Source organism: Chrysemys picta, chromosome 4 (genome assembly GCF_011386835.1).
Source record: "Chrysemys picta bellii isolate R12L10 chromosome 4, ASM1138683v2, whole genome shotgun sequence".
Taxonomy (NCBI): domain Eukaryota; kingdom Metazoa; phylum Chordata; order Testudines; family Emydidae; genus Chrysemys; species Chrysemys picta.
In genome coordinates this window covers 20,109,508-20,134,760 of record NC_088794.1, presented here as the reverse complement: position 1 = coordinate 20,134,760, position 25,253 = coordinate 20,109,508, and the positions used below count along the sequence as shown (strand labels likewise).

The window sequence follows — 25,253 nt, the reverse complement described above, 5'->3', positions numbered from 1 at the left end:
GCTCCACCTAATTCAGAGTGATCTGGGATGAAAAACTCTGTGTAGCTGCAGTTGGTGGTGGTGTAACATGCTCACTGCACTTTGTTGTTCCCAACAATGAGAATGTATTTTGCGCACACGATTTGATTGTGACACTTATCAGTCCTGCTTTGTTAAGAACTTAGAGCCCTTTAAGAAATGTAAGCTCCCTGAAACGGAAGGAGAAGCAGCACGGCCAGACAAACCCTATTTGATTTTAAAAGAGCTTCCTGCTGCTGTTCCTTGTGCCTTGGATGGAGGAAAGAGTCATTTTGCCTACTCAAGTGTAATGCGACCTTAGAAAAGTAGAGAGAAATGCTTATAACTTGTGCTGTGGAATATTACTTTCTGTTTCTACACTACCTCCCATCTAAGGAACTTAAAGCGCCTATCGCCTGTTCCTCACACCACCACCCGGGAGGTAGGAAAGTATTGACATCTCTCGGTGAGAAGTGCGGAATCAGAGGTAGTTTTAAATACCTTGTTTTACTTTATGATTTTTTTACTTTGCTATGTTCAATGCCTATGTACAAAGGTGACTGGCACTCTATAAATACCTAAGATGGATACTAAAGTGAGTTGCCATTTGCTGACAGGGAACAGGATCCATTTTACACTAGCAAAACTATGTCTAGGATGGTGTCATAAGCCAGTTGATATTGCTTGTGTAGACATGACCAAACTCTGCTTACTGCTCTGATTGTTAATATACTCTTGTCCTAGCTATACTGTCAGGGACAAACTCTGTTATCTACCATAAATATCCTTGGACAATAAATTATAACACCAGGCCCCTCTCCAACTCCACAGATACGATAGTTTTGCTAGTGTAGATGGTGCCTTGCCCATAGTGCCTCTGGCAGAGCAAGGAAAAGAGCCAAGGATACCCCACTGGTGTGCCTTAACATAAGCTGCCCCCGCTCTTGAGGGACAGCATTTCCCTTTCTGACCCTGTCCAGGCTTCGTTTGAAACCAACAACCATATTGTACTACCGTAACCACTATTTAGACAGGACCCTTGTGTGACTGCATGTAGCCAGATGAGAAAACAACGGGGAAGCCAGGCTCTGGGGCAGGGTGTGCCGGTCTTTGCCTAATTTATCTTCTTTTAAGGAAATTCAAATGAACTCTGCACAATGTAGCAAACTTCAAAGTGTTGTCGCTCGCCACAGTGACTTGTGGTGGGATGAAATCCAAAAGTGGGGTGTCCCAAATCAATGCAGGAGTTAAAGGTCTTGCCAACATCTGTCCCACCCAGCTGAGCCCATTTCAGATAGTTTCATTTAACTCTTTGAAAGCATCAAGCGTGAGCTCCGTTCTCCTTCTGACGAAGCCTTTAGAGCTGCTGGGGAGTTGGCGTTTTAATCTCACTTTTAACCCAGTCAGTGATCAGGTCTCGCTAGCCCTTTTGTGGCTTCCCATTGTTGAGCTCCAAGACTTAACTAATGAATTCATCACTCCCATCTTGAATGTGAAAGGTTACAGGTTTACTAAGTCGAGCAGGTGGTGCATAAATGGCTACAGCTGCTCCACAGTGCTGGGCCCTGATAAGTGTGCAAATTGCGAGCTGTCTGAGCCGATGAGCTTTATTCCCTGTGTATTACAAACTGCACAGGACTTCCCTCCGTCATGGGGATAAGCTCTTTCTACAGGTGCATGGATGTGTATTGTAGGAAATCTCCATAAATGGGGAACACTGCCTCTTTAACTGGGAAGCTCCCTCTCAGAGAGCTTGCAAACACAGCTACTAGTGGGTTGGGTGTCCAGTTTGAGCATCCCTTGCAGTCAAGTTTAAGAAGGTGCAAAGGGAATCGTGGAGAGGTAAAGTATTTCACTCTTCAGCCTTTATAGCAATAGGGAGGCAGTGCTTGCTAGTGGTTAGCTCAGCAGACTGGGAGTCAGGCAGCGGTAAAAGTAACTCCGAAGACTTACCGGTACGGGGCTAGGGCCGGCTCCGGCTCCAGCCTGCAGAAGGGGTAGGGTTGGGGGGGGTCAGAACCCCCCAGCCAGCCCTTCCACGCCACCTGGCTCACGCCGGCCAGGGCTCCAGTGGCAATTTAAAAGGGCCTGGGGCTCTGGCCCCTGCTGCGCGGCCGAGCCCCGGGCCCTTTTAAATCGCCAGCCCCGGGGCAGCTGCTCCTTTTGCCCACCCCCCCGTCGGCGGCCGGGTGGGGGGCAAAAGGGACAATGACGTTAAAGTGCTGCCACAGCAGCGCTTTAAGCAAGGTTCTTTGCCATGGCAGTGCCTTAACATTGCTGCCCCTTCCCCCCACCATCGGCGGCCCTGCCGGTAAGGACCGTACCAGCAGGGCCGCCGAAGGGGGGGGCGCAAAAGGGGCAGCGACGTTAAAGCGTTTCAACGTGGCAGCACTTTAATGTGGGCTGCGTACGGGCTGGTACCGGCTTCTTACCAGTACGCAGTACTGCTCACTTTCACCCCTGGAGTCAGGAGACCGATGTTCTTTTCCCAACTCGATTACTGACTCGCTGTGACTTTGGGCAAGTCACTGCCCCGTCTGCCTCAGTTTCCCCATCTGTAATATCGGGATAATACTCTTACTGTGTGACGAGTGTTGTAAACAAATTAGTGCGTTTTGAAGATTCAAAGCACCATAAAGAGGAAAGTTTTATTAACATATGTCTTTTGTTATCTAGCTGCGTTAGAATAGTTACATTACTGCATTTAGAGATCCTGGGTGAACCGTTTAATAATGCATAGCTCATGCAATCAATCAATGAACCACTGTGGCACTGAAGGGTCTTAACGCTACCAAACTATGGCTCTATCATTTAAAATATGTTTTTGCACGTCGTCTTCTCACCCCTCCAAATTATTTCTTAAACCAATTTTGTTTTTGTATTATAGGCAACGTTGTTAATTTTTATTTGTTGGAAAAGACATAGCATATATTGGAATAATACTTGTCTTTTAGTTTAAATGAATTCTAACCTTATAACATTAATAGAATTGTATTATTTAACCCTTTGTTAACTTAACAAAAGGTATAATAGTTTAGCCTTAATAATGTTTTATTTTTACCTGCTTATTGCTTTCAATAAAATGTGTAAAGAAATATAACAAGTTACGATAAGCAACTAAACCAAGACCATTAAAATCCAAATAAATCCGTGACTCTCCTTAAAAGCCTAACTAGGTCCCTCTAAAATGAACCCTGTGGTTCTCACCTTGTGTTACAGTAGTGTCCAGAGGCCCGTCCAGATCAGTGCCTCATTGTGTTAGGTGTTCTACAAACACGTCTACCACAAGGAAAAGTCTCCCTGCTATTGAGTAACTTGGTTATTTTGCACAGGATTATTTTCTTCCACTTTTTTTTCTAACAAAGGCTTTCCTAGACTCTTCTGCTCCCTTCTTCTATCGAATTTTGCTCACTGAGCCAAAGTCTCATGTGGTCATTGCTGAATATGAGCTAGAGCTTCCCGCTATGATGTGTGGACAGTGCAAGTGTCACATCTCAGCACAACAGTGATGCACCATGGGGAGGAAGGAAGTCGTCCATGGACTAGGGTGACCAGATAGCAAGAGTGAAAAATTGGGGCGGGGGGTGTAAATTAGATGCCTATATAAGAAAAAGCCCCAAAATATCAGGACTGCCCCTATAAAATCAGGACATGTGGTCACCCTACCATGGACCATTCTGCTAGCACTCATTTCCTCCTGCTTGGAATCGGTATCTTCCATATGCTTGGCTGGTCAGTCAGTGGTTTGTTCCCCATTTGCTGTGTTCAGCTTTCTCTTTACATTGGGAAAGCTTCTGGTGGTTCAGCTCTTACAACCAGGCGACGGAACTGCCTCCTTGTCCCCCTTCACCCGGCCCCGGTGGTCCATCAGGTCTTGGCAGAGAGCCAGCTGCTAACAGCTTAAAGTATCTGTTTAAACACCTAAATGAAGAACTTAACAGACCTCTCATGGTTCAGCTCTGGAAATAAACACTGGTACCCGGAGGCAGACCCTGACGCAGGGCTGTGGGGGAGGCAGGTACATTAGGCATGATGTCTCCCTTGGCAATTAAGATGCCTTTTGATCTCTTGGTCAGACACTACGTCTTACAGGTGCCTGGGTTGCTTTGGGCTTTTACTTAGTTAGCCAAATCAAGACTTATTAAACCCTACACCTGCTCCCTGATTGCCTGGAGGGCTGGCCTAAGGGGCTCAGTAACTGGCTTTTGAATTTGCCACCAGTTGAAGCCCAGACCTGGTTAGGGATCACAAGTTACCACTATCCAATGACACTATCCTGATGTGCGGTCATTGGTTTGCAGTCTAGTGCCTAGCGGAAAAGCATCTCTCTAACCCATCACCACCACCACAGTCGGCACCTGCGGCCTCCTTGTTGGCAGTCACAGCAGTCGAGGCCAAGGATGGAATTTGCCAGAGAGACTGAACTGCTTTCTTATCCTTAAAGGCGATCCATCCAACTCTGGGATAGGGCATATTGGTGGCAATGGGGTAAGACGTTTGCTCTGGCAGTGCCCATTCTGTGCTGATCTCATGAATAAGCTTAGCCCGTTAGTCTCCAGAGCTGCCGATCTGTTACCATTCAACCTCACTAAATTCACATGTGCAGTTTTTAAAAGGCAGGTTGGGGGCAAGTGGCCTGTGACACACAATCCTCATTGTGAACATGTAATCCTCATTGTGAATATGAAAGAATCATGTTTTTGATGGAGGGATTTTCCCGTGTTTAAATGAAGGTAAGTGGGCTAGAAGGCATTTACGTTGTTTACTCTAAAGTGGCCATGTTTGGATATTGATATATTTGTAGTCCCTTTGATAGCCATGTTGCGTATGTAATCCGTTGGATTCTTTTTCAATTAACCTTTTTTTTGTTTCTTTTTTTATAATGCTTACACTTCGGAACTAACAGCAAATATTCAGAATGAATGTAAGTCCTACCCTGTCTTGTTTTTTACATATTAGTCCCGCTGGTAGGAGCAATCTGAATGGCTTGTGATGGCAAGGCAGGAACAGCATCCATGAAAGCAGACTCTGTTGGAAGATACAGATTTTAAGAGCATGAGCTGTTCCTTGGAGATTGGGGAGTCTTGCCACCCCCCTGCCTCCTCGGACTGTCTGATCCACTGCATCCGTGTGTAGGCCAGTTGGCTGAGACATCTGCAAATGGCTGGACAATTCTAAACCAGGGCTGCCTCTAAAAGGGCCCCCTCCTGGGACCATATTCTGATCTGCATTATGCCAACATAAGTGCATGGACTCTAACAGAGTTACTCTGGATTTACAAAAACAACAAGGAGTCTGGTGGCACCTTAAAGACTAACAGATTTATTTGGGCATAAGCTTTCGTGAGTAAAAACCTCACTTCTTCGGATGCAACTAGATCAGAGTCTGGCTCCTCATTTTAAATCGGGGCCAGTACAAAACTGGAACCTGATGCCCTAATTTGCAGATGCTTCTAATGGCTCGTGCAGATGAGTGGATTCACAATGTAGGTCAGACTGCAAATATGGACCACAGCCAGACACAGCAGACCTTCTTTCGAGGCAGCGGTTCTCAAACTGTAGGTGGAGACCTTCAGAGAGGTTATCCTTTTTTAATGGTGGTTTATAAGGACTCATTTCCAATTCTATCCTGCAATGAGATTCTCACTTTTTTTTCCACTATCCTCCTACCACCATTTGTCTGCTTCCAACCTAACTCCCTACCTTCCCCCTTCCTGTCCAACATAGCTCTCCTCTTTCCTCTTCAGCGGTGGGCAGTTGGTGCCCTTGAATTTGAAATCTGCCTGAAGTTCTCCTGGCATGCACAATGTCTCCTTTGAATTGCTGTGTGTGCAGAGGGCATGAACTCTGGATTGTGGGGAATAGATCTGCTGTAAGGGTAGCAATAGAATTTCCTCTGTCTCATTGCGTAGCTCAGAGATGATTGTGTATCTCAGCTCCTAAGCAGCCTGGCTCTTCCCCCTCCTTTGGCACCTTCAGAGAGGAATGGGTAGGTAAGAAGCCAGGTTGTGCTGTTAGCTGAAGGGAAGGGGATAGGGAGTCTGCTGTACTCTATCCTACACCCTGCCTTAGATTCATTGCCCCCCATACTCCCAGATTAAGAGGAATCCGGCCTTAGTTAGCCCCATGTCGATTCCTTTTCTGTACGTAAGAGATGTGCGGACAGGAAATAAGCCCAACCAGAACCAGAGAGGACACTAGCAAAACATATATGCTCAGAAGTGTCCCCTGCAAGATGATCTGCTACAGGGAATAGCAGCAAAGAGAAGATGGAGTCAGAAATGTTCTGCAGGGGGAGAGAGGGGAAGCTAACCTTGAGTTGCATCCTGTTGTGAGGGAAGTGGACCTTAGACTGGAGGGAAATTGTAATCCATAATGTGGGGATCATGTTGTGGGAATGTTTGAGAACCGCTGCTCTAAGGAGATTTCAGTTCTAATAAAGCAGCTATCATGTCCCAGCAAAAGCTTAATCTTGCAACACAAACACTAACTCTGTGGAGAATTATTGCTAAAAGTCTGTTTCAGAGGAGAACTGCATCTGTTGTTTTGCCGACCCTACTAAATAATGGACATGCATGTCAGATCAATTTCCTATACCAAATTAGTAATGAACAAGTATCTCCTCTTTAAGCTATTTCCAGTTCCTGGGGTAAGAGACAAGGGTTCAGATTCTGATCCCCAGTTATCCTGGTGCAAATCGGGGATAAATCTGTTGAAGTCTCTGGAGCTACACTGATGTTAACCATAGAGTAATGGCTCAGAACCTGACCCTAAACTGGTCATTGGTATGTTCTTTAGTCTTTCCAAACCCTTCGCTCCTAGATACCAATCTGGAACTATCTCTGGCTAAACATGGAAGTTTTCAAACCATTGTCTTGAATGTGTTCTACCTTGATGGCTCCTTGCAGGAACTTTTCGGTAAAACACGTACATTTGTGTTCTGTCTTTGAAAGCCCTTAGCTAAGATTTGCTGTCATGTTCAGTCTCTTTCATAAAGAGTTTTTTTTTTTAATTTTTAGTTCACATCAGATGGCCTGCTGGTGGCGGGGAACTGCCTGACCAGGGAGCTTAAGTCATTTAGATGAGAAATATGCGGCTCTTACATTTTGAAGGGTCTTTTTACTGACACCTGAAATTTCAAAGATAATGAATATAAACAGTGAATCCCCCTACGGGAAGTCTCAATTCCCAGGAGGATTCCGTTGCAGGACAATGAGTAAAGGGTTTCTCCTCATTCTTTTTTCCTTTCTGTGTCCTTTGCAGTGCCTCAGCCTCCCACGATTACAAAGCAGTCTGTGAAGGATTATATTGTAGACCCAAGGGATAACATCTTCATTGACTGTGAAGCCAAAGGGAACCCCGTTCCTACGTGAGTGCATTTTAAGGTTCTCGTGACCTTGAGGTCCTGCTGTTTTTGAGATGCAGAAAAGTTTACTAATGTCAGCAAAAAGGGCAACCAGATCTTTAAAAAAGATGTGGAGAAATTGGAAAGGGTCCAGAGAAGAGCAACAAGAATGATTAAAGGTCTTGAGAACATGACCTATGAAGGAAGGCTGAAAGAATTGGGTTTGTTTAGTTTGGAAAAGAGAAGACTGAGAGGGGACATGATAGCAGTTTTCAGGTATTTAAAAGGGTGTCATAAGGAGGAGGGAGAAAACTTGTTCACCTTAGCCTCTAAGGATAGAACAAGAAGCAATGGGTTTAAACTGCAGCAAGGAAGGTCTAGGTTGGACATTAGGAAAAAGTTCCTAACTGTCAGGGTGGTTAAACACTGGAATAAATTGCCTAGGGAGGTTGTGGAATCTCCATCTCCGGAGATATTTAAGAGTAGGTTAGATAAATGTCTATCAGGGATGGTCTAGACAGTATTTGGTCCTGCCATGCGGGCAGGGGACTGGACTCGATGACCTCTCGAGGTCCCTTCCAGTCCTAGAATCTATGAATCTATGAATCTAAAGACGTTCTTGCACTGGACGCCAGTGAGTCTTTCTGGGTACCTCGGGTCAAACTCTCCACTGGTGTAAATTGGCACAGCTCCATTATACCAGCAGAGAATTTGGCTCCTTACCTTCCACAGTACAGCACTTAGCTCTGGAATTTAGACACTATGGTGACAAGGGCCATATAAATACCCAAATAGATTTAATGTGGGAATACACAAGGGGGGCGAAAGCCTGGCACTCAATGAGAGCTTGGCCCTGGCAGAGTCTATGGAAGAGCAACCAACTCCATCTTGTGTCTCTCTTATTAGGTAGGAAAGTTAATGGATCATATGTTAAATGTAACTGTATTGTAGATAGTAAGGCTCTTCCTGTGCGGACATGGCACGTGGTTACATAAGACTTGCAATGTCCAATGTTGGCAGTTTTTCTTGGACACGGAATGGGAAGTTCTTCAACGTGGCCAAGGACCCGAAGGTCTCGATGCAACGCAGGTCGGGGACGCTGGTCATCGACTTCCGCGGCGGTGGGAGGCCGGAGGATTATGAGGGGGAATACCAGTGCTCTGCTCGAAACGAGTACGGGACGGCGCTCTCCAGCAAAATCCTCCTGCAGGTTTCCAGTGAGTAATGCAGACTTGTCGCTTCTGTCTCAAGGCTGAGCCAGGCAGTCTACAGCCTCAGGTTGCTGAGTGGCTCTGGTTTGGGTTAAAAAAGATGTTTGCATGACATAGGGTTTGCAGACGCTGGGGAGGAAATATTTGCCACGCAAATGCCACATCTTGCTTCACTTGCAGTATGTGTGTCTGTTTTGTTTTATTAATTCGGCCTTGCAAATGGACTAGAGATGTATAGGGGTAATATCCTGACTAACTTCTAATGGGCCTGTCACTGTGTCATCTGGGTGCATCACACACACAAACATCAGTTTGTAACTGATCACAGTGGATTGCAATCTCAGCTGCTAGAGAAGGCTACATAGTCTGGTGGCTAGGAAGCAGAACAGAGAGTCAAGAGACCTGGGTTCTCTTCCCTTCTGTGCCACTAACCTGCTGTGTGACTGTGCCCAAGTTACTTTGTCTCTCTATGCCCCAGTTTCCCTATATGTAATATAGGGGTAATGACACCCACCTTAGAGAGGGTGTTGTCGTGAAGCTTAATTCATTAGTCATGTTTGTACAACACTTAGAGACCCTCCAATATAAGTAGTTTTTGGAGGAAGAAATATCATTATGGAGCAGGAACACATGGACCCTGCAAGAAACCTGTGTATATAAAAATTAAATTGCATCAGGGTCTTTCCATTGAAACCAGGCCAGGTCCTCGGAGAGTGTGATGTGATTTAAAAAACAAATCTCTCCCAGTATATTCCCTTCAACTCAACGTCCACTATGTGTCTCACATCTTCTGATTACAGGGTCTCCCTTGTGGCCAAAGGAACATTTGGACCTTGTAGAGATCGATGAAGGATCCCCACTGACTTTAAAATGCAACCCACCCCCTGGGCTGCCGCCTCCTGTTGTCTTCTGGATGAGCAGCTGTAAGTTGGAACAGTGGTCGGGTGGCCAGGGCTCCCTGGACCATTCATTTCACTGAGGGAAATCTTTTGACCAATCGCAATATGTATTTTAATGCAGAACTTCAACCTTCCCCCCCCCCCCCCCCCGTTTTAACTACAGCAGAAGTGGAGCTGATGCTTTCTGGCATAGGCCAAGTGTTCTCAACCTCCTTTTTTTTGTGTGTGTGTGTGTCATTTTGTCCTGTGAACCACAAACTGGTGAGAAATCCTGTCACAGCCCACAATCCTCTGCAGGCAGGAATTGTGGGAGTTAGATCCTGGCATGAGTTTTTAGCCACTTTGTGGTTCACGGGTTTTAAAAAGGTTGGAATGGAAAGGGAGGGGAGGGATTGGCTGGGAGCTGAAGCTGGACAAATTCAGCCTAGAAATAAGGTTCACATTTTTAACAGTGTCAGTAATTAACCATTGGAACCGCTTACTGAAGGTGGTGAGTGATTGGATGTTTTTGCTAGAAGATCTGTTCTACTTCAATCACAACCTGTTGGATGTGAAGCAGGGAAGTCCCATGTCCGATGCTATGTATGAGGTCTGACTAGGTGACAATGGTTTCTTCTGACCTTAAAATATATGAAACCGTAGGGGTTCGGTGCTGCGAGGGTAGGATGGGGAGCTGTTGCTCTGGAGGTAGCTGGGTGAGGGGAGTGTGGGGCCAGTGTGTGCTGCTGTATGGAGTAGCAGGCCTGTGATTTGGCCCAAGAACATGAGCCTCTGCTGTAACCAGGCATGGGGATGGCAGCAGCTTGAAAACAAAGCTATGGGGCAAATCACATTTTACAATGATGAGAAATGCCTAGCTCTTTAAAATCCCTCCCATCCCACGTCATTGGTTCCATTGGAAACCAGTGAGTTCTTATAATCCAACGGAGTCCTGTCCAGCAGGCCAGGAAGGCTGTGTGTTGCTCCAAAGTCCATGAGGGGTGTGGCAGCCTCCAGTCGTTTTTTGTTTTCTTCATGGAGTGTTTCATGTCACTAATTACAAGAACTTGTTTGTACTCATCAGCTCTTGTTGGACTTCAGTGACCCTGCGTCAGTTATGCATTTGCTGCCCCCTCCGGATGCTTTGCCAGAAGACGCACCAGTTGTTTGAAGGCAGATGTTAAGGAGTCCAGCAGCTCGATGGCTTTTGTTTTGAATTCCTGTTTTCTCTCTCTCAGCCATGGAGCCAATCCACCAAGACAAGCGCGTCTCCCAGGGCCAGAACGGCGACTTATACTTCTCCAACGTTATGCTGCAGGACGCCCAAACTGACTACAGCTGTAACGCGCGCTTCCACTTCACCCACACCATCCAGCAGAAAAACCCTTACACGCTCAAGATCCAAACCAGTAAGTGTCGCCTTGACCGGTTGAAGTGGTGCTTCTTTAAGTCTTTCTGCAAGGACTTCCCTCCAGATCGTGCTGTCAGTATCATGCAGAGAAGGCATTCCGTGCAGCTCTGAGATCTCTCCGGGGGAGGGCACTTCCTTCCATAACAGGGTTTAGAACAACCTAAGAATTGGTGGTTGAAGGTAACCATAGCAGTTGGACCAATAATCTAAAGGCGGGGTATTGATGTCTCTCTAATGCTTCCGAACTTCACTGCAAAGCAGGCCTATAGCTCATGCTATAACTGTGTGTGTGTGTGTGTGTGTGTGTGTACGAACCCAAAACCAGCTTCAACAGAGATGAGACGTGTCTACGCTTTGTAGGGGAGCTTTTATATACGTAGTTAGTGGGTGATCAATCTGTTTAATTTCCAGGCTTCTTAGGTGAGAAATAGCCTGGGTTTGCTCAGAGCTGCTCCCGATGAGCCCAGGGTTAGGGTTATTAACTGTGCTGTGGCCCTCGGTTCTTTTACATTTGCATTGTATCTCCATAGCACTTTCCTGAACGAGTCTGAAATAATGCAGAAATATACGCAAGAATGCGGTAATGAGCCCCAGGCAGCCAGGGATCCTTAAAACATGCTGCGTCCCATTTTGTTCTTGGTGCTATCTCATTGAGATTTCACCAGCATAACTGAGAGCAGAATTATACTGGGCCGGATTCAGATCCATTCTAAATTGGTGCAACTCCTTTGATTCCACTGGAGTTTCACTTGCTTAGGCCTGGCCTGAATTTAATTGTTGCTCTCATTGGGTAGAGAAGATATTGTGCTTGTGAACACTGAGGCGACTGGCACATGTAGTCTCCTCGCTTAACTCACGAGCTGCACAGCACAGGGCTAAATTATTTATAAACAACGATCTGTTGTTTAGCTGTGTGACTCCCACTCACGTTAACAGGAAAATTAACCCTATGGAGCCCAAGCAATTGCATTGAAAACTTGTGCTGGCTTGCAGGTGACCTCAGTTTCAACCCAGAGAAGGGCATCCTCTCTAGGGGCAAGAGGATCCGTTTATAATTCACTCTCACTACATAATGAAAAGTCTCCTGAGATGACATTAAGGCTGGAGATGGACAAACCAGATTATGTCTCTAATCTCATTCAGAGTCCTTTGCTGACTGCAAAATCCTTTTGCCACTGCAGTGATAGTAGGATAGGCAGTCCTGGATTTGTTTCTGAATATTTATTTTATTTCTAGGTGTATGGGATGCACATCTATCTAGTAACTCAGCATGTCCAAGGAGCCAGGGGATGAGATGGAGAGTATACATGCTAGTTACTGGCACCAGTATTCTCTTCTGTGGTCTAAAAGTAGATTTATGGAGGAAGGCAGGTCTCCAATGCTGATGGATTTCACTGGGGGTCTACTGGAGGAAATTTGGAGAGAGATCATAGTTCCAATCACCAGTGGATGTGGAAACTTTGTAGGGGGGTGGGGGGTAAGAGAGAGGACGAGGAAAGGAGATAATACTTACGTTGTAAACCCGCAAGGCAGGGACTTTTGCTATGTATATGTACAGCACCTAGGACAATGTTGGTTGAGGCAAGCACAATGTCACATTACTTTAAGAGCAAGAAGTTTAGCTGCTCCCTGTGTACATTTTACACTGTGGTGTAAATTGGAGTATAAATCTAAAGACCGAAGGCCTAAGACCTTGTAACTCTAATTTGAGGGGAAGAGATAATCAAAGAAAGCGGGCGTGGGGTTTGAAAATGCCTGGTCAGGGCAGGCTCTCCCAGATGCCGCTCTGTGTTAAGAAATAGTGAGAACAGCATTACCCGGCTGCAAGTCTAATGCCGTGAGAGTTCAGGGCTATAGACTGCTGGAGTTAGGAGGAGGACCACACAAGCAATGGTTCAGAGACTTTGCTGTATATTTCTGTTCTCATTAAACTGGATAATGAACGTCCCAGGTAAAAGCAGCTAGCATTATACCTCTCTGCATAGCTTCACCTTACAAGTTTGCCCCTTGTCTCAGTTCAGAGTCAGCAGAAGCTGAGTCCAATCCCTCCCTGCTGCCCATTTGTTTTCTCAACAACGTCTCCTTTCCGTCTCCTTTTTATTTCAATTTCCCTGTTGCAGCAGCTTGGCAACTTTTCCCATAGCCAGAGAGTCTATGTTTGAATGTCTCCGCACACCCTTCCAGGAGCAGCCAGCAGATGAGAGAACTTGGAATGGTACAGCACGCCTTGAACACATGATTGGAGGGTCATGTTATGCTAGGCAAGTTGCCACCTAGTTAGAGGAACAGGAGCTCTGTTAAAGAAGCATTTGCTGTAGTTGGAAAGGAGGAGGACTATGGCTTTTAAATAGGTACCATGCTACCCATTGTGGAACAGGTTGAGCTCTGCAAAGTGAGTGTAGAACACTCCCAAACCAGGACGGTAGGGCCTGACTGTGATCTCACATCAGTGCACCGTTGAAATTAGTGGAGCCCCAGTGGCATAAAACTTGATATGAGAATCAAAACAGGCGGAGAGCATTCAACCCGCTTTGTTGTGCTCTCTCCCCCACGTGGGCTTAGGAATAAGACTGAGGCAAGCTGGGACTGACAAAGGCTAAATACGTAGATTCTTGGCCAATTGATGGGACAGGGTGACCAGATGTCCCGATTTTATAGGGACAGTCCCGATTTTTGGGTCTTTTTCTTATATAGGCTCCTATTGCCCCCCCACTCCTGTCCCGATTTTTCACACTTGCTGTCCAGTCACCCTATGATGAGAATATTCACAGATGAATAACATTCAGATAAATTATCCACTCACAGAGCTGGTCAAAGAATGAAAACATTTATCTGCAAATAAAGGGCCAGGTTCTCGGTTGGCGTAAATGGGTGTAGCAGCACCGAAGACAATGGAACTGGGCTCGTTGGCACCAGCTGAGGATGGCTGCATATATTAATTGACCGAAGGAAAGAATGTGCAGAACAAACTATTGATGAATTGACGAGCTCTAAGAAGTCTCTGCTTAGCTAACCCATGTAGGATAGCTGTTCTTCGTCTAGATGTCTCTACAGCATCCATTCTCTCAGGCCCTTTCAAAGGCTCATTAACACTGCTGCACTGTGGCTTCCAATTATACTGGACTCTCTCAAGTCTTCCCATTGAAATGTCGGCTTTATTATAGCATGCAAATTCCAGCCCAGGAGCCCCCTGGAGGCCCCTGTATAGAAGGTGGACTGAAGCGCTGATTTTCTGGCTGTTACGATAATAAATTCTTTGTCTATATCACATTCAAAGTGGTTGAATGTAGGATTTTTTTGTCTAAAGCTGTTGAGTGATATGTGCCTTAAACTATGGGTGTTGGCTACTTTAAGAAATGGGTAATCCAGCTGCTGAAAAATGATTACATTCAATTTCTATTATTTACATTCCATATGGGAGGGAAGAAAATTGCCCTTGCAGTTTGTAAAGATGCAGTAAAAACATAAGGCTGTACTTTTCCCTGTAGCGGAATGAGGTCGGACTGCGTTCGTGTTCCAAACCTAATCCCACTTGATTCCTGTAGCTCTTGGACCCCTGATGAGTCGTCTTAACCCTTCTGAAAAAAGATGATGTATGTTGTTGATGTTTAAGCTTCAGGGCAGTGACTTTTCTTGTAATCAATGTACCCAGTTTTTAAATGTTCTAAAACTTTCTGTTCATTAGATGATGTTGTAAGATGGCTGTGTAGCATCCCTTTTTAAAATCTGATCACTCTTAGCAGATCCCAAATCAGCATTTAATATAAGAGGCATTTTAAAAACGTGAGGACAGAACCTCAGGTGGTGTATATCAGCATTGTTCATTGGAGCGATGCTGATTTACCCCAGATGTGGATCTTGGCCCATGGTTCCATCTATCATCCAGCAATCCTGTAATGCCAATTAATGTTCTCCATAAAACAGAGTTGTTAGATTTGAGTGCCTGTCACCGAGTGATGGATGTGTGTTAGTGAATAGTGGATTTTTATGAGAGACGATGCACTTTAAAATCCTTTTAATTAAAAGGAATTTACAGTTAACTACTTTTAAATCCTAATTTTGTTCATTTTTATCACACCTTTCTGTGTGGTTGTGCTGTTGCTTAGCCAACCTATGTTTTATACTGACATAAAATAGCAAGAAACATGCTTCCCTCATGTGTTCAAGGAATCAAGAGCAAAATAGCCACTTGTCTCACATTGGAACTGGATTTTTCAAAGATACAGACACTCTCTTTATACCAAAAGAATCAAACACTTAAATTGCAGAAAGTGTTTATAAAACCTTTAGTTGATATTTTATTTTTATATTTTGATTTGATTATACATCTTGTAGGAATGAAGCAGCCCTTTCTCCTTTCATTGCTGTCTTATGTTGCTGTTTCTTTCTGGACTGTTGTTCTTTTCAGAATATTTTGTGTGTTTGTGTTGCATAGCTGCAGTATTTTTACGTTTTCAAAATAATTTTGTGTTCTGGTCTTGGTATTTCATTCCTGCTTTCTTGCATTCCTCCGTTATGCCTTCCGTTACTCAGTGCTTGCTTTGTTGCCTTTGGTGCGCTCATGTTCTTTTGTTTATTACAGAGAATCCCCATAATGAAACGTCTTTTCGAAATCACACTGACATGTACAGTGGTGAGTCAACACTGACTTCTGGAGAACTTCATGTTCTAACTCCTTTCTACCTAACCCAACTTACTCTTGTGTTAACACCCACTAGTTGGTTGGTCATTGAAACTGACAAGGCAATTGAGAAGTCAAGTTAGCTATATATATGTGTGCACATACACACCATATATATGTCCTGTTTCTGATTTTGTACTTTATAGTCTCAACTTCATAAATACTGCACATGGGGGGGGGGGACCCTAAAACATCATCCGGTATCCAAGTTATTGAAATTAAAGCTAATCAATGCTCTGAACCCCCAGATTAGGGGCATTTGGATTAATTGAATATGATCCAAAACAAAGCCCAAACAGCAAGGAGGTTTGGCCAAATTGAATCCAAATCCTTATTTCTACCACAAATAAGATCCTCTTTCCAAAGAGCAGAAAACTTAAAAAGAAAATCCAAGATTTCTTACCATTCAGAAAGAGCATCGATTATATTTGCAGCTAAACATAGGCATTGAGAAGGGAAAAGAGGTGTATGGTTTTCTGAAAAGCATGGTAATGTGTTTCTTTATAGTGGTGTTATGCATGTGTTGAATGCTTTTTGAAGATTCTTTCTCTCCCCTTTGTCTGAGCAGAAAAACTACCTCAGGAGAATACATTTGTTGGGGGAAGCCCGCAGCATACTCATAAACTATGCTTCAGAGGCACAATCGCTGAGGTCCCCAGGGCATGATCTTCCTTCTGAAATAAATTGAAAGTGTCATGGAAGTGATGTGATAATGTAAATAATAGTGGGGGGCCGCGGTGGGTTTGTTTCATGCAGTGGTGTAGTGAGGGAGGATGTTTGCGTAAAGTGCTGGAAACTGAATCATAACAAAGTGTTCGTAAGCTCTGGCAGATATACCCCAAGATATTGTTGCTGAGGAAGGGGGAGGATGTACCCAAATGCAGTGAATTCAGTGTATACCTTTCATGATTATGTTCCGGCTGCTCGGGGGGGGCGAAATGTGCTGGTGCAGCCTGTATCGTTCCCTCCTCATAAGACTATTCAAGGATGAAACTGACTCCAAAATAATGAGAGAGATTCCATTTGCCCTGAAACCATGAGAGGACTTTTGCTTAACACAAGGGACTGTGGTCTGCCCGCAGATATGCACAGGCAAACCCTAGTGGAGTCCTCGTGCTCAGGTAGCTAGAATAGCAGTCAGGCCTCACATATGTTTTAAAATGCAAAGATTCTTTGTGCTTTCAGTCTGAGCCCTCTTCAGACCCTCTCTCCTCAAGGTGTCTGCTCAGGCATTGCAAAGCAAGAGGGGGGACAGACCTTTCACCCCCTAGCAAAGGAGAACCCTGCCATTGGGGAGTCCCTAGTAGGCATACAGCCAGCATAGCTGACTCTTATGCTGAAGCTCTTATCCTCCCCTTCTGCACTCCCCCAGCAGGATGTGCATTGCAGGGGGGATAGACACTGTCTACAGGATACCCCAGCCATCCCAAGCTGGCATACAGTTCCTTGGTGCATGGCAGAACAGCCCCCAGTGCATTCAAGGCTGGGCAGGAAATCAGGGAGCAGTAACCAGATCACTCGTGGCCCCAGCACCACATCTGCTTCACCTAAATTGAGTACAGCAGAGAATCTGGACCAAAGAAGGTCTTCCACCTTATAATCAGATCACCATTTCACTGGCATCAAGCAAAGGAGGGAAATAGCAGTAACATGGGCATGTTATTGTGAAGCTCTCATCCTACTAATGGCTCGGAGAATTAGCTAGATCAGAAAGGTAGGAAAGCTCTGCAAAGCAAATGAATCCCCAATCAGGTAGAAGCTTTGCGCTATCAGGAAGAATGGGGAATACTGCTGCTTAAGCAATTGAAAGCCTTGCAGGGTTTTTTTTTTTTTTTTGGCAACATATTGCCTGACTGCAGAAGTCTAAGCAAGTTGGATAAAATCTTGCAGGAGTATTGAAATGTGTTTTCTGCCATGAGTTGCTGCCAAATGAAATGGCCAAAAGAGGATTTTTCCCCCTTTTGTGTCGCCCCGTTTGAGACTAGCTGAGAATGCTCTGAGTAATAGGGATGCCATATGGGCTAGGGAGGGAACTCCTTCTTGAAATGTGGATTTTTTTTTTTTTTTTTAAGTGAAAACTGTCTCAAGGACTATTGAGGGGGCTTTGGCATGTTAGAAACCCAGAACAGTGCTGGCAGTGTAACCACCCTGCTAAGCAAGTAGCAGTGTCAGAAGATGTGCTGTGTTTCACTGAAGTCAGGGATGCCCTTGAAATGAGAGAAGATTAGTTATGCCCAGTATGGATGGCTTTGAACGGTCAAGAGTGAAATTAGCTCCAATAGGAGCAGTGGTTGTCACATCAACTGATTCAAGTCTCCATGCGATGGAAGTAGAAGGAGATTTCTCCTCTGTGCCTGTGAGTAGGTGTAAATCCATGGGAAAATGGAGAGAGAATCCTATAGAGAATTATCCTTTAAAATGTTTCTGGTTAATATTCATTGGCTAATGAAGCTGGGCAAATGCTGTTTAAATAAATAGAAGTTTGAATTTCTAAGTTAATCCCTTTACACCGTTTGTACCATTTTTGTGTTCACTCTCCTCAAATAATCTAGAGACAGAACTTTTTCTGCCAGGAAGGTAACAAACACTGCATATCAGGAACAGAATTTTGAATTCCTTCCAGGACAACTGAATATGAGGGTCCCTCTGCACCTTGAGCTGTGGATTGTAATTTCCAGCCCAGGTAGATGGCTGCACTTTAGCTCTGAGTGACCTAGCCACAGCGGCAGGCTAGCTGCTCTGAGTACATTCCTGCCCAGGACTGTAGGTACTGGGGGCAGCTAGCCCATTGTCCTGTCCAAGCCATTGCTCTTCCTAGTGAACTAGCACCCAAACTGGACATCACATCTCCAGCTTGAAGTGTAGAGTTTGGCTCATTCAACCAGGGAAAAAGAAACATACTAGATGACCTTGTGTGTCCAATCCAACAGCTCAAACTTTCCGTGGCAGGCCCTCCCAACCAACTATAGACAAGTGAACTACAGACCAAGACTTGTTCTTAGAAATTATTCTGAACATTATTTTAATAACTAATCGATTTGAGAAAATCATTCTAAATTAACGAACAGAAAAATGTGTCTAATTAGTAATTCAGCTTGGATTATTTGCCCACACCGGTTTCATCTAGCAAGTAAACCTTCAGAGAAAAGTTTTATAGCTGAAACGTCTTTCTGCAGTGCAAATTGCCCTAAGTAAAAGTCGGACACTTGGCTGAACGTGACTGCAGAAACTTTAGGGATTCTTTAAATGGCCATTCAAAAGTTGGGAAAAGGAACGGAGGAGTACCTGCTGCACTTGTGGATCCTTAGTGCAGGTTTCATCGTATTGGAGTAACTGAGTGGACACTAGTCACGTATGTGTGTTGGCTTTTTTTCCCCTTCCTCCACCTCCTCCCCCCACCTTCTGTTGATTCTTAAAGTCAAGAGACCTGTCTGCTCCAGCCTACTGTATAAACCCTTTCCTGCTGCCAGCCTTACCACCAAACAGTAGATGTTTAAGGCAGCGGGAGGAGTTTTATAGGCACTCGGTTACTGCATGTGGACTCAGATCAAAACATTGTGCCGGTGTATCTATCTGTGGTACTTAGGTTCCCATTCCGGGTGCACAAACCTGCATCCCTTACTCATGCAAGGAGTTCCATGTGCATCAGTGGGTTTACTTGCATGAGTAAGGGCTGTGTATGAGAGGAAAAATGGCCAAGATGACTGCTCAGTAAATGGAACATCCAGCTGCACCACGGACGTCCATAGAGGCTCGGGAAGAACAGGAGCTGGACATAAAGCAATGCCCCGTCCAGATGAACAAGGGAAGTGCATACCTCTTAGTGCTGTGTCTGAGTTTGTCTAGAGGCTCGATGAGACAGCAGTAGATTGGCCTCCTTCACAGCTAGCAGCACCACTTCGTATTGAATAGAAGCTTAGATCTTGAAGAATCCAACAGCAAAGCCCTAAACCCAGACCCATTGACCCTCCCTCAGCACAGATTTGAATTGCTGCTCCCTCTATGGATAACTTAAATCTGCCGAAGCATAAAATGTAGTGAAAAGCATCTGCTCCTGAGACACACGTATCAATCCAGTTAACCGGACATGTGGATCTGCATCTGAGCCGCAAAAATGGTCTGCAGATATCCGCGGATTTGCAGGGCTCTAGATACAAAATTTGTATCCGCATCCGATCCGCACAAATGGTCCACGGATATAAAGCGGATAGCCACAGACTTGCAGGGCTCTAGCCGTGCACCAAGGAGGGAATGGATGCTCCTGCATCTTCTGAATGCTTAGATGACCACCAGCTGAGATCCTGTTGCGTTCAAAAGTCTTTGGCAACCTCCTCAGCAGCCCAGTGTCATAGGAAGCTTGTGAAGAGCTTTCCACTAGTACAGCCTGTAGACCGTGTGTTGGGACGGAGATTACAGAGCAAACTTGTCGTGCATGTGCTACAGCGAAGCCTCTGGAGGCTGCTTCCTCTCCCCTCCCCCCAACAATCTCACTGCATGCGACCATGCCGGAGGCAGGAGCTGTCCACAGAGCAGCTCTCCGAGGAGCCAGATATCTATGTCTATGCTACTTTGCATGTGGACCCTGAGATTGCAGTTAGACACTGAACAGTCCCGGGAGCTGACCTGGCATTGAAGGAAGCAGCTAAAGAGTAGAGGGGTGTTTTCACCTTGATATTTGGGGCGTGGCATTATATGCATATATGAAAAGCCTCATTCATATAAAACTTCGCTATCAGGGGTGTCCTAAAAATCCCGCCAACTTGCAGCAGTCCCTGCTTCCCTTCCCCCCCCCCCCCGAATTGGTGACTAAAAACACCTTGCTTCAATTTCCATTCCCCTGCATCTCTTATATCAAACCCACCTGCAACCCAGATAATAGAAGAGGGGATGCCTGTTACCATTTGTAATAAACCTAAAATAGTTATGTTCTGTCTGCTTTGAATATTAAATTACAGAACAGCCAATTGGAACCATCCTGAAAGCCTCTGATTAGAATCCCAGACTCCAAATGCTTAGACTTGAACTCTCCCTAGAGTTTTTTGTTCTAGGTCAGATCCAAAACATATAGAGGGTCAGTATTTTCAGTTCTGATACAGTTAAAATTGCAGCAGGTGCATCTTCTGAAATTTTACCTTAATATGGTGGAAATGTAATAAGATCAGCTGATCTTAAGGTAAAAATGTTATGGGAGCAATTCCTGAGATTTTAGCATCATCTAATCCAGACCTGAATGCTAGCCCCATATCAGTCTCGAACCTAAACTCCAGGCTGATAATGAGTAAGATCTAACCACCACCCGTCATCTTCTCAAAGCCTATTTAGTGGGTCGCCTTAAAGTGTCTGAACTTCGGTTTCCCTTTCAGTAAAAAGGAGGTGATGATATTTAACATCCTTTGTAAAATACTTTGAGATCTTTGGATGAGAAGTGCTATATAAGAGCTAAGTATCATAATTAACATTCTACTAGTTGGAAAGATTTACCAGCGCCAGAAATTTCTTGTCTTTAAGATAAGGAACTCCACTGGAAATGATAGAATTTTTTCAAAACCTTGGAAAACTTTTTAAATGTGGCTCACTGTACAGAAAGCAAATGAATACAATGTCTGAATACGTATATAACTCCTCGTTCGAGGTTCTTAGTAGAAATTAAATGTTCTGTAAGCTGTTTCCCAATTTTAAACTCTGTAATCTGTAATATATGAAAAAAACAAAAATGCCTTTGATTAGCACGTCAGTGCTCAGGGCTGCAGGCACTGGAGTTAAGTGGATGTTTTAAACTATCCTGATCACACCTGCATAAGGTTTCTTTTATATAGACAAATAACAGTGGCAATAACAGGGGTGTATGATCAGCAGAGCAGGTATAAAAATCCACTTCCAATTCATTTATTTGTTTCCATGTTCCAACCAAAGAAATGGACGGAGACTTTTCTAGCAGCGTGACATTTTCTGTCTGTCATTGTCACAAAGCTGGAATTGGAATTTTATGTCTGCCTGGAATGATTTCTGCTGCTTCCTAATGTTAAATGGCAAATGTTTATCAGTGGTATGTACTAAGATAGAACCTTTATTATGAGGTACCCAGTATGTTTGTAGGGTGCTTTAAAAGAACTGGAACAGGATACTAATTTCCCTTCCTTTATTTTTAATTGTCATCATTAATATATGGCTGGTAAAATTGCTTGTACTGCTTCTTTTCCCTGACTGATCCCTTCCCTGGCTCCTGAAGAAGCAAAATGGTTATTGAAGTGAGATGTGCAGCCTGTTCAGACATGTGCCATACAGTGGTTGCCATTAAAATGATATTTGCCTATGGAGTAGAATCGAAGAGGATGTATTTCCTGCATCTCTGTGCATAAAATAGGAAATACCTGCAGAAATGCTGTTACCATGGTGTGGTAGCTGTAGACAAGTATTGCCTTCATAACACCAGCCACTGTGTTTGCAATCTAGCCTTCATACACTAGTGTTGGGTTGGTATTGTAGGGCTGCCTTCCCTAGGAAAGGGAGCTTATCAAGTGATAGGAAAGAAGTTAAATATCTGTCTACTGCATTGGTAAATGTACCGTATCATCAAGGTAAGGTCAAGACTTGTACATGGTGGTAATCCATTAACCGAATAATTGACTAACATTCTCACCAGCACTTGTTGGCCATTAATCATTTTGTATTTTAAAAGTCATGTGATGTGTGTGCACAGCTGTGGTGTGGTAGACTCAGAGCCAATTGTGAATCTGTGGTTTGGGCTGCAGGGAGCTTTTCTTTTGAGGGGCCTGATCACAAACCTTTCCTGATGTTTTAATGGAGTGAACTCCACAAATTGTTTTCCCTTCTCATCCCAGCCCCTCCCTTTAAGAAACAAACAAAAACAAAAGGTTACTAGCCTGTTAGATAGGATGCTCCTCAGATATGTGTGATCCTACGGGTACCACAGAATTCCCCCCTCTTGCTCTCATGGGCACACACTGGGCATAACTGACTTGAGCTGTATTTCTGATGGGTACTAGTTATTGAGCTAAAGAGTCTTTTGGGTCAGAGGGGGCCAGCTACTTCCACCCCTACTCATCCATCATAGCACAGTTGGGCCCATTATCCCTTTCTAAATCAATATCTCCTCTAGCCTTGAATGTCTCCCATTGTTGACAATCCATCACCTACCCTTGGCCATTTTGTTCCACTTCCTAAAGTATAACTCCATTTTCACTACTGCTGTTCTAAGCCCATTGCATCTTATGTCCTTTTGGTTGTAAGTTAAAAACTACAGTTGTCTTGACGGAGAGACCTTTAAGTATCTGTAGACAGTGGTCATGTCTCTTCTCAGTTGCCTTCTCTCTAACCTTTCCCTAGTTCTCTTAAACTTTCCTCTTAGGTTGCCTTTTCTGATTGTTTGTAGTTTTTGTCACTGTCCTCTGAGCTCTCCAGTTTCATTTTGTTTTTTAAAGCACAATACCCATTTTAGGCCTAAAAGTTACCAAATAGAGCAGAATAATCACTTTACCCTTATTACAGGCCTAGACAACACTGTCACTCCAACTTATTTTCATGCTAATACCCACATCCTCTTGTGTGGTACTACTGCCTGGCCAGTACAGTAAATGCCTCCATTTGTGTGTTGGATTACTATGTCCTACATGAAGCACTTTGTCTTTCGTTATTTTAATATCTCATTTGATTTCAGCCCTTTCCTTCCAAGATTCTGCTCTTCTAATTCCATCCACCAAATTGTTTGTGAGCTCCAATTAATCTACAAAATTGAGTAGTGTACTCCTCTACTGCATCAAAAACCTATTGAGGACTGGGTCAAATCCTACAATCCTTATGCAGGCAAAATTCCCAATGAGCAGATCCAGAACACACACTAGTAGAATACAACTCAATATCTCTTCCTAAACTAACCCTAAATTGTTAATCTTGTTTCTGAGCTGCACTTTTGTTTTAGCCAGTTTTGTACCTTTTCATATAGTGATTCCGTGTAAGTCTCATGTCTCTGGTCTCCTTATTGAAATGGTACATGGAACCATGTCAGATGCCCAAGTACAGATGAGATATCGTATACTCTGTCCACATAATTTCCTTTAACAACTTTTTCCTTTGTTAACCATATCAAAGAAAGAAATTAAGGGCCAAATTCTGCCCCTAATTTACACTTATACGGCCAATAGACCACAGTAAGGTCTTGCACTGGAATAACTGAGGTGCTCATCCAGCAGTGCACTTAAACATGTGAGTATGCAATGGTGCTAAAGTTACACATTTTCTTAAGTGCTTTGCCGGATCAAGGCCTGAATGCCAAATCTGGCCTTAATTTGGTTTGGCATGGATTGTATTTCATAACTAACATTGCTTAAAATTCATCACCGGATTTCCCTCTAGATGCTTTGAGATGGAGCACTTTATTAATTGAACATAAATCCTTCTGAGCTCAGTGTTGGCAACCCTTGTGCGGTAACTGGTCCCATAACACTGATATTTCAGAAGGGAAGTTTTATGGTTCTATTGTGGGAGCCCAGAAAGGGGTCGTTCAGCTTGATGTGGGACATTGGTGCGGCCACATGAGTCCGAGTAGAACCAGCTTTATTGGGACGATGGTCTGATGACCTACTACAGTCCTGCAAGATGGTCGTGAAAACCAACTAACTGGACATGCAATCTGCCTGTTTGCCCTTTGCCATGATAACTGAAGGTCGTTCACCCACCCCTCAAAAGTAATTACGTGGCTGGGGCAAGCTAATTTATAGGCCGGTGCGAAGGGCACTGTCATGCCGTAGAATTAGCGTTTGGCACTGCATCAAATTCAAGCTCATTGTGCCCATCTTCAGGGCCTTGTATTATACACTCCTCCCACAATTGCCTGCTCTCCTCTCTCTTCTCCCCCCAGAAATTCCTTTCTCCTTACTGTCCTTCTCTGTCTTCCTCCCACTCTCAGCTTTGCACCTTCTCCCATTTCCTGCCTATCAAACATGTTCTCTTTTTCAGATCCCTCCTTTAAAAACCTCCTCACCTCTCCAAAGAGCTGTCCACCTTGTCATGTCTTTCCTGTCTTAGATTGGCTCTTCCAGGCAGAGAACGTGCCTTCCTCTCTTAGTAAAGTACCATGTGCATTCGTGATGCTACAGATACATTCTACCCCTGTTGCTATATCGCTTCTCTCAACTCAGGCAGCTCTGTGTGCTGTTTGGTAGAAACAACATGGAGGAGGAGATTTTAAAAGTGGTCTGTTTTTTCTTTTCTGCTGATTTCAGCCCGAGGGGTTATGGAAACGACCCCCAGCTTCATGTATCCCTACGGGACCTCAAGCAACCAGATAGTGCTGAGAGGGGTGGACCTCTTACTCGAGTGCATTGCTTCAGGAGTGTACGTACCACTTGCCGCGGGGAGGGAGGGGGAATGGTTTCTGGCATCTCCTTATCTGCTCTGCTCTGAGTAGTAAGCAAATTGTACAGTCCCTGATGCTCCACCCTTGAAATCACTGGGAATTTTGCTATTAACTTCGGTGGAAGTTGGATCGAGTCCACAGTGCCTTGCTCCCCAGTGGAAGGGCAGGTAACTGCAAATGTACTATGGGCAAGGGGTGGAAAGATGCATCACAAAAGTGGAAGCTGGTGACGCTGTGTTACTATTTTCTCTGGGTTGGATCAGTTTCCTTTTGTTTGTCCACGTTGAGGATGTAGTGGCACATGATATAGCGTCCTAGGGAAACAGGCCCCACTGCAGTCCTTGTGAGCGCCCAA

At 44.5% G+C, this 25,253-nt stretch overlaps 1 protein-coding gene across 1 annotated transcript in view; it reads left to right on the top strand.

Annotated features, from left to right (window-relative positions):
• NFASC (neurofascin) overlaps window positions 1-25,253 on the top strand; it is a 187,835-nt gene that overhangs the window by 84,505 nt on the left and 78,077 nt on the right. Inside the window, 6 exon segments of the mRNA XM_065591527.1 lie at window positions 4,904-4,921; window positions 7,260-7,365; window positions 8,362-8,558; window positions 9,353-9,475; window positions 10,669-10,839; window positions 24,765-24,876. Coding sequence (XP_065447599.1) covers window positions 4,904-4,921; window positions 7,260-7,365; window positions 8,362-8,558; window positions 9,353-9,475; window positions 10,669-10,839; window positions 24,765-24,876 — 727 coding nt within the window.